General features: G+C 32.6%; 1 protein-coding gene across 1 annotated transcript in view; it reads right to left on the minus strand.

Annotated features, from left to right (window-relative positions):
- Positions 1 to 275: 275 nt before the first annotated feature.
- LOC111699498 (LIM/homeobox protein Lhx5) overlaps positions 276 to 10,247 on the minus strand; it is a 23,046-nt gene continuing 13,074 nt past the window's right edge. Inside the window, exons 4-11 of the mRNA XM_023470186.1 lie at positions 9,303 to 9,416; positions 8,287 to 8,369; positions 6,178 to 6,333; positions 5,702 to 5,861; positions 5,553 to 5,598; positions 4,079 to 4,316; positions 1,165 to 1,362; positions 276 to 811 (exon numbers count right to left, since the gene is read on the minus strand). Coding sequence (XP_023325954.1) covers positions 756 to 811; positions 1,165 to 1,362; positions 4,079 to 4,316; positions 5,553 to 5,598; positions 5,702 to 5,861; positions 6,178 to 6,333; positions 8,287 to 8,369; positions 9,303 to 9,416 — 1,051 coding nt within the window. The 3' untranslated portion in view covers positions 276 to 755. The remainder of the gene's footprint in view (positions 812 to 1,164; positions 1,363 to 4,078; positions 4,317 to 5,552; positions 5,599 to 5,701; positions 5,862 to 6,177; positions 6,334 to 8,286; positions 8,370 to 9,302; positions 9,417 to 10,247) is intronic.

Here is a 10,247-nt window from a genome sequence, read left to right on the forward strand (position 1 = left end):
TATTTACTTTTTAGAAATTTCTTTCTTGTGTCATATTTTTTAACTTGTGTTCTTCTAATGTCTCCTTTTTTCGCATTTTTTCATTAATCGAAAGCTTTTTTTGTAAGATTTCTCCTATTCCTATTATCATTTTTTGTAAAATATTCAATACCATAAGAATATTCTATTTCGACTTTTTATTATTAGTTTTTGCCACAAGTGTGTTTCCTTCTCTCCATAGATATTCAAATTCTAAGACAGATCATGAAAATAGTAAAATTTTACTACTTTACAACTTTTCATTGCTTAATTTTTATTTCTCCAATAATACATATAATTATAATTACTGAAATTAACTAGAACTTTTACAACAGGCCTCGTATAATTTTAACAAATGACTAAATTAGACTTAAACTTGAAAAAAAGTTGTACCTATTCCAAACTTTAAGCTGCTGGGGGCCAGGAAACTTTCTTTCTAATAAATTTCAAGAAAAATTCTCCAGCCAGAAAAGCAACAGCAAAAAAAGCAGTGTTTATTTTAAAATTGTTTAAAATATTTTCTTTATTAGAAAACTTGTATTGTTGCGAACACTGCAAGGAAATAAAATTATGAGTATATGGCACTATTTTATGCTGTCGAAAACAAAATAAAAAAGCTGGTTTAAAAATGCTTGAGTATTAAGCTGGTATTCATCGTTTTCTTATCGTAGAACTTTCATTCTCCGCATCAATCAATTTTGTTCTTTTCAAGTTTATTTTGTCCTTTTTCTTCGGATTTACCAAACTCCGATCCCTTCCTCTATATTTTGGTTTGAAAAGGCAACATGACTTCCTGAAAAAAAAATATTATGAAACTATTAAAAGAAGTTTTTAACACACAATTTTATCATTTTTTTAAGCATTTTATATCATTTAAAATTTAACATTTTGTAAAAAGTATTAGAAACTTTTTTAGATTCTATAAATAGAGCATTTTGGGCTTTCCAAAATAGTAACAGGTTACATTTAGGGGGGGGGGGGTAATTCAAGCAAAAACAGCTGGTTTAAAGTATATAAGCAATAATAAAAAACAATGCAAATTGTTAAATTTTTATGCAAACTCAATGAATGATGTTTCTGATTTTATTAATGGGGGGGGGGTTTCTCCCCCCTCTCCTCCTCAATTGACCTCGGATAATGAAGTACCTGGTCTAGAGCCCGGCCTCGGACTCCTTAAACTCTCTGGGGTCGAGGATGGTGGAGGTCGTGCCAAGGGTCCCTCCCCTCTGGAGAAAGGGATGAGATGGTTGAAGGTGTCCCTGGGTGGGGGCCCCTGATTAAACTCCCCTATCAGGGGCGGTAAAGTAGGAATATTCATTGGTAAAGGCTGCTCCATTCCCGGCCCTGGAATATATCAGTTAAGAAAAAGGACTTAAAGGGTTTATCAATTAATCCTCCAATGAAAGAGTGCCATGCATGATTAACAACGGTACCCTTTAAACCTTTATCTGAAAAATAATGTGGAAGGTATTGTCGTTTTTCTAGCTTGAAAACTGTTTAATTTTCACAATTTACTCAATTGTTTCTGTAGTATAAATCTGCAAGTCAGTTTTACAAAAAATAAACAATTGAAACTGGCCAATGTTTAAAAAGAAAAAAATGCATATCTCATAAGTTCTAAATCAGACAAAGCTATTATGTCTACTGTTGTGAATCGGACATGCTACTCTATAAACTAAAGGTTACTTAATTTTAAATCTGCATTCCCTTAAAGAAGATACAATCTTCTGATCATCGCAAAATTTGACAAACTTCAAAATTGTATTTTTTAAAGATTTGCTATTTACTAAGGCACTATAAATAGGAATGGAGAATAATCAGATTCGTTTTACAGAAACTTTTAATGTTTTTAGACTTTTAAAAGGTTTTACGACAATATGAGAAGGTTCCAACATTTTAATACTTTATTTTGTAGAAGTTTGCTTTTACAATGAGATATGCCACTCTATAAATTAAAGAACACTAGGCTTACAATCTTTTGACTAAAATCTGCAGCCGCAGTTTGATAATTTCAAAATTTAACATGATTCTTTAAAGATTTCCTATTTATTAAGACACATTGAAAAGTGTTGGCTTTGAAAAAAGTTAAAAAGATAAATGACAGAAATTGAAATTTTTCCAAAAAAGTTTAAGTTAATTATTAACCTTTCAAGCCTTTTTTTAGAGTTAAAATTTGGCAAATTTTCACAAACAAACGCAAATTTCAAAATCTGTAATTTTGGACACCCGTCCGGTCTCCATTTTAAATATGCTTTAAAGTTTGACCAGGATTGAATGCAGTTCTACATAAATATAAATTATTAACCTGTTAGACCCAAGTTATATTAAGAGAAAGCATATTCTATTAATTATTCAAATTTTAATCTAGTTCTGTTGGTTTAATCCTGCTTTGCGTGCAGCGCAAAATGTGCAAATTAGAATTTTTTTAAATTTTATTTTTCTATACATGTTCATTAATACAACTGAGAATTAAGATTAAGTTCCAGTATAGAGGACGTGAGTCAGACTCTAATAAAAACGCCTAAATAACTTCCAGTATATATATTTCTTATAACTTATTACTAGAGGGTTCAGAAACTAGAGTCAATATCGATATCACATGTGTAGATGTTTTATCAGTACTACGCCCCGTATCCGTTCTATCTCATTCCGTTGAATCTTGTGGAACTTGTTTAACGCGGCCAGGCATCGTCTTCCACACCAGTATATTTCATGTTTATTTTTTGACCCTTTTATAAAGAATTGAAACAGAGAAGATGAAAATAAACTTAGAAACTGCCACAAATTCTGATTTTCTAATCCCTATATCTTTGCAACCCAACGTTAGAAAAATAAATCTTCGTTATAGAATATCAAAAATTTACAACATCTGGTTTCAAAAATATTAGAAAATTTAAGTTTGTGGCAAAATCCCTCTTTAAAACTTACTTCCAATATAATTCTAACATGATAAGGAAGCAAAAACTGCGTAGAAATAAGTTTCACATTTAGCTCCATAACTTGTAACAAAGAAACCTCCCTCCCCCTCCTATGTGTTGAGGTTAACCCCGCCCTTAACCCTGTAGTATATGGAGCATAAATCTTGTGTATAGTGTTGAATAGAAAGAGTAGAACACAGATTCATCAGTGAAGACAGTGTAATTATTGGGAACATGGGTCTAGTTCCTTCTTTAGACAGGGTTATATTATACGATTATACAGGGGTGTATATTTTCTGGAAAACTCTTTTCTCCCCCCCCCCTTTATTTATATATATATATATCCACGCGCGGAGGGGAAATTTTTGTTTAGGATTTTATTTGCTGAATTGGGAAAAATAGATTAATTTTTCATTTTTCCTTCAATTTTCATTTGAAAGGGTTGTACTGTGGCATAAATATATACAAAAATTTATTTATACTTATATATATATGTACAAAAAACGGGAATAGATTTGTTCTACAACAATTTTGTAAATAGAAAAAAACGCAATTTTTTTTTCTTCAGAAATCGATTACAAGATTTGTATGCTGTTTTACTCCAAACTTTTATAGAAGAGTTTTCAGAAAAAATATCTGTTTTTCTATTCTTCAAGGTTTACAAAGATGGCAGGATGAAATTTTTTTTCTCAAACGATTTTGTTAATTTGGATCTTTTAACATAAATGTTTTGAGGATTTTTTTGTTTATGCTTTCTGAAAATCATATTCTAATATTTTAAGCGTAATAAATGAAACCTTCAAAGAAACGAAAAAGAATTTACGCCAGGGTACTTATATATATGCTAGGCTTTTAAGGCGCTTCGCGCCCGTCTTGTATTTTTATTGTGAACATTTTTTCTTTGTAGAAATTGTAAAACAAAACCAAACAAAATAAGCGGAGTTTTACAAAAGAAAATTCCTGGATTTTCAAAATTTAATGCAAATCGAAATTTTGTTGGAAGCAAATTTTTGAAAATTGAATCATTTATAGATGTGGAACCGATCGGTTCAGTCGTTTTGACGTTTATTGGATACAAACAAACCGACAAACACACAAGCAAAGTATAAAGTTAGATATATATAGTCAAAATTAACACTTACCCATATTATTAAAGCTCAAATTAGGTCCCCCTGGGAATCCAGGCCCCCCAGTGAAAAAATCAGGTGGATATCGTCCATAGTCCGGTCCCATTCCGTCATAGAAAAATTGTCCGTCGTCCATTCCTGGTGGACCGAGGCCAAATCCTCGAATTCGCTTTCCTCCGACGAAAAATCCTCCACCTCGTCCGGCCAATTGTTTCATTCGTCGCTCTTTACTCCGCTTGTTTTGGAACCAAACCTTGAAAAAAACTTTATCAAATACATCCACAATTCACAGCTTTCACAAATTAGACAGAAGTAAAGCACGTTTCAGAGCGATCTACATAGTTATGAAAAGGAATTGAGTCTTTGCCACAAACTCAAATTTTCTAATTCCTATATCTTCCCAACCTGATCTTGTAAACCTTTGATATTTCAAACTTAGATTATTTGATCTAACAGAATTTATAGTTTGGAATTGGGTTGCAGAGATATTAGGATTAGAAAATAAGAGCTTGTGGCAAAAACTCAGTTTCTTTTGCACCAATTGAAGTGTTACAAGGCGTTTGCACTTTGTTTAACCGAACCAGCCCACTAATACTTTTTGCAACAAGGGTTACAACAATTCAATTCAAACTTCAAATATATTTAAGGACTACAGAGTAGACTGTTATTATCGGTCTTTGAGGGTAGCCTTGTATCAAGCCAGATTTCAGCTTCTTTTCGTAGATTTTGCGAGTTAAATTTGTCTGGGTTTTTAGATTGGGGTTGGATAAAGGTGTATTAGAGCTGTTGGGGATTTAGAGGGGGAATTAAGAAAAGCATCGTGGTGAATCCAGGGGTAGGGGAAACCGAGATTCTTTTAATGAGTAAACAAGGGGGAAATAGTTTTCCCAAACCATAATGTTCACAAATTTTCTATATTACAATATATTTTTTTAATTAAAAAGATTGATGTTGAAAAAAAGCTTGCGGCGTGCAGAAAGAGTACCAAGCGGACTGGGGGTGGCGGGGGGGGGGGGGATTATAAATCTTAACAGATGGTAAAACTCATTATAAAGCTATATTAACACAACTCACCCAGATTTAACACAGAAATTAGAAAAAAGATGGCGTTAGGATCAATTTCCGCTCGCAGCGGGATACAACCATAGATTGGATATTTTATATCTTTATAAAGGATTGAATTGGTTTAAAGAAACATGGAAACATGACTTCTTCATTTGTTAATACAAAAAAAACAAGGGATTGAATTTCTTTCTTTTTTCCATATTTTATTTAACTTTAATGATCAAAAGTAAAAACTTTTGATTTTTTAAAAAAATATAAAGTTTTTTTTCATCAGCTAAGACTTGCAGCTAACACAATGAGTAATAATTGCCCTAACAGCGGATTATTTTAAATCTAGTTTTGCGGAATATTTTAGATCTTGTTTGGCGAATTTTTTTAAAATCTACTTTTTGAATTTTTTAAATCTTGTTTCGTGGATTTTTACCTGAATAACTCTCATTGGTAAACCAGTCTCTTTCGCTAGCTGCTCTCTAAAGGTTACAAAATTCCAATATTTTTGTCTTTATGCTTTATTATGTAATAACATTTTTTTCAAACTTAGATTTCTTATTCTAAAATTTGAATTGTATATTCCTTATGTGTCGTGTTGGTTTAGGAGTCTGATTAAAAGCTGTTTTCAGAACTTCCAGCTGTTTAGCTTTTATTGTTGTTCTAGGTCCTCTTCGTTTACCCCCAGATCCATCTTCTTTATATCCTTTCTCATCATCACCATCTACATCACCGTTCATTGATCCTAGATATAGGAGGAGGTTTACGCTAGGTCAATAGGTCTAGGTCTAGGTCTAGGTCTAGGTCTAGGTCAAGGTCAAGGTCAAGGTCTAGGTCTAGGTCTAGGTCTAGGTCTAGTTCTAGGTTAAGGTCTAGGTCTAGGTCAAGGTCTAGGTCAAGGTCTAGGTCTAGGTCTAGGTCTAGGTCTAGGTCTAGGTCTAGGTCTAGGTCTATGTCACAGTCTAGGTCACAGTCTAGGTCTAGGTCTAAGTCTAGGTCTAGGTCTAGGTCTAGGTCTAGGTCTAGGTCTAGGTCTAGTTCTAGTTCTAGGTATTTCTAACCTTCTGAATCATTAAGATCTCTCTCTGTTGAAGAATCAATGAGAGAAGGAGTTTTGTTGAGGTTAGAGGTTGGAGACCCTAGGTCAAGCTTCCGAGGTTCCACATATCCGTCCTCATCCTCATCCTCATCCAGTTCATCCTCGTCATATCCAACATCTATACAAATACATATCTTATTTTCATGGTAAAATATGCGAACATTTTTTTATTTTTGACAACTAGACAATTAGATAGCTGGACAGCTAGACAACTTGACAGATCGACAGATAGACAGCTAGATAGACAGCTATACCATTAAAAACTAGACAGAAAAAAATCTAAACAACTAAATGACTAGTAGACAGGTAGACAATTAGACAGTCAGACAAATAGCCATCAAGACAACTAGAAAGTTAGACAGCTAGACAGCTAGACAGTTATACAGCTAGACAGTTAGACAGCTAGACAGTTATACAAGTAGACAGTTAGACAGCTAGACAGTTATACAGCTAGACAGTTATACAGCTAGACAGTTAGACAGCTAGACAGTTAGACAGCTAGACAGTAAGACAGCTAGACATTTAGACAGCTAGCCAGTTAGAAAGCTATACAATTAGACAGCTAGACAGTTAGACAGCTAGAAAGCTAGACAACTAAACAACAAGACAGCTAGACAGCTAGACAGCTAGACAGCTAATTATTGTTATGCTAGAACGTATTCTCGCCTAAACCTGCTCCGGGTACAGGTTTCATTACAAGATAAGATCTAGCGAGTGCTTCCCCCAACACGGTGAACAAAAACTAATGAGTTTTAAGAAAGAGGAGTTTGGTGGTAGTTCAGCCCACCCTGAATCCTCCCCACCTATTGTTTTCCTTCGTGTGTGTAAGTGTTCGTGAACTCAAGTGTGTGTGTTACTTAAATGCATATATTGGCAATCTACGTAAAGAAAAGAAATCTTGTCCTGCGTGTAATATTTTTATGTATGTATATATATATATATAGTGCTACTATTCAAACCTATTTAACACTAGCTACATCAACATCAAAACTATCATATTAAGAAATGGTGATCCTCTCTGTCAAGTTATGTTTATTTTTCAATTGTTTTCTAAAGTATGCAGTCTATCTTTAAAGGAAGTTAACACTCGCCCCATACTCTAATTTTCTAATCTCTGTATCTTCTCTAAACTTTTAATATTTCAAGGTTGACCATTTAATCCAGCAAAATTCATAGTTTGACATGTCAAAGGTCTACGACACATCAGGTTGCAAAGATATAAGGATTAGAAAATTGGACTAAACCTAACGGGCCAAAACTCATAAAATTTTAATATTGTTAAATGTTAGACCAAAACTCGATTTAATTCAAATTAAAGAAACCGAACACATCTCGCCATGGTTAGTCCAGGGTGGGATGTGTGTATGTCCGTATATGTATATTCTAGTCCACCAAGGAGTCAAACATGTTAAATCCAGGGTGTGATGTGTGTATGTCCGTATATGTATATTCTAGTCCACCAAGGAGCCAAACATGTTAAGTCCAGGGTGTGATGTGTGTACTGTGTATGTCTGTATATGTATATTCTAGTCCACCAAGGAGGCAAACATGTTAAGTCCAGGGTGGAATGTATGTCCGTATACGTGTATATTCTAGCCCACCAAAGAGCCAAACATGAATTATTTCTTGTTTTCTAAATTTTAATTCATTTCTTGAGTTGGAGCTCCCTAAACCTCCCAACAGCACGATTTTTCAATGAACTAAACCCAACCAATTACAGGGAGCAAGCAGCAAAAACTCTGGGAACAAGGTTCGAACCACGGATAGATAGATAGATAGATAGATAGATAGATAGATAGATAGATAGATAGATATATAGGTAGAATGACTTATCAATGATTGATCAATGACTGATCAATGATTGATCAATGATTGATCAATGATTGATCAATGACTGATCATTGAATTATCAATGACTGATCAATTATTGATCAATTATTGATCAATGACGGATCAATGTCTGATCAATGATTGATCAATGACTGATCAATGATTGATCAATGACTGATTAGTGATTGATCAATAACTGATCAGTGACTGATCGATGACTGATAAATGATTGATCAATTACCGTTTCTCTGTAGATAATCTTGTTTACAAACAAACTTGTCATCATTGACCACGTACAGTTCTTCTCCTGTCAGCAGCTGTTTTCTAAACAAGAACAAGGGTATTTATTGTCAACATTAATTATGTAAATCCTTCTATGTCAATTTTTAGTTTTATCAAAAATATTTTCAGAATTTTTTTGAATTTGAAACATAATTTTCAATGAAAAAGTAAAATAAAGAATTATAGACCAATACGTGAGTAAATCATATGGTGTCAATAAATTGTTTAATCAAAAATTTAATGATGTTTTTTTTTTAATTTTCAAGAACAGGCTTAAAAATCCTAAGACTTGCTGAATTGGATAGGTGAACTTTAATTTTAATACATTTAAAATTCAACAAAATAAAAAAAAGTTAATATCTGTTAAAACAAATTGATAGATTTGCGATATTCATAATTCTGTCATTTATAAAATTTGTGTGTTATATAAACGATAAAAAATGTTCTTAAATCGAGGAAACGCGATAAAAAATGTTCTTAAATCGAGGAAACACGATAAAAAGTGTTCTTAAATCGAGGAAACACGATAAAAAATAAATGTTCTTAAATCGAGGAAACACGATAAAAATGTTCTTAAATCGAGGAAACACGATAAAAAATGTTCTTAAATCGAGGAAACACGATAAAAAATGTTCTTAAATCGAGGAAACACGATAAAAAATGTTCTTAAATCGAGGAAACATGATAAAAAATGTTCTTAAATCGAGGAAACACGATAAAAAATGTTCTTAAACCGAGGAAACGCGATAGAAAAATGATCTTAAATCGAGGAAACACGATAAAAAGTGTTCTTAAATCGAGGAAACACGATAAAAAATAAATGTTCTTAAATCGAGGAAACACGATAAAAAATGTTCTTAAATCGAGGAAACACGATAAAAAATGTTCTTAAATCGAGATAAAAAATGTTCTTAAATCGAGGAAACACGATAAAAAGTGTTCTTAAATCGAGGAAAAATAAGGTTCTTAATTAACCTGCAGATAATACAGGTGAAACATTTTAGATGAAAAACTCGATCCTTAGCTTTTCGGACCAGGTCCAGGGGACTCAATCCTAGTCCACAACCATCACATTTAGGTCCAAACTTTCTAGAATAATTTACATTTAGAACCAACCTTTCTAGAAAAAAAATATGTCTAAATTTTCTAGAATAATTCACATTAGGTCCGAACTTTCTAGACTAAATAACATTCAGGCCCTAACTTTCTAGAATAAATCACATTTAGATCCAAACTTTCTATAAAAAAAAATCATATTTAAATTTTCTAGAATAATTCACATTCAGGCCCAAACTTTCTAGAATACTTTATAATTAGGACGAAAAATTCTAGAATAAATCATATTTAGATCCGAACTTTCCAAAAGAAATGTTGTTTTGAACAAAACTTTTTAGAAAAAAATTCATATTTGAATTTTCTATAATAAATCACATTTAGGACAAAATTTTCTAAAATAAATTTCATTTAGGTCAAAACTTTCTAAAAATATTCACATTCAGGTCTGAAATTTCTAAAACTTAACATTTTTGTGACGCAACTTTCTAGAAAAATTTATATTTAGGTCCAAACTCTCTAGAATAATTTACATTTAGGACTCAACGTTCTAGAATAAATCACATTTGGGTCAAAACTTTCCAGAAAATTCACATGTTGGTCTAAAATTTCTAAAATAAATCACATCAATTTAGGTCAAACTATCTAGAACTAAAGACAAGTTCATTTAAATTTTGTCACTACGGCTAGGGTTAACTGTTAAGCCCTGCGGCTAAAACATATATTATAGCTTTTAAGCTGCAATTTCTAAACCTTGCAAAAATGCCTTTAGTGACTAACATTAGAACTTTACTCACTTCTAGAAAACAACTGGGGTATTTATTTTTACAAGGTAGAAGAGGGTGGGGGGGGGTAGGAGAGGTAAGG

The sequence above is a fragment of the Eurytemora carolleeae genome, unplaced genomic scaffold (genome assembly GCF_000591075.1).
Source record: "Eurytemora carolleeae unplaced genomic scaffold, Eaff_2.0 scaffold238, whole genome shotgun sequence".
Lineage (NCBI taxonomy): Eukaryota > Metazoa > Arthropoda > Copepoda > Calanoida > Temoridae > Eurytemora > Eurytemora carolleeae.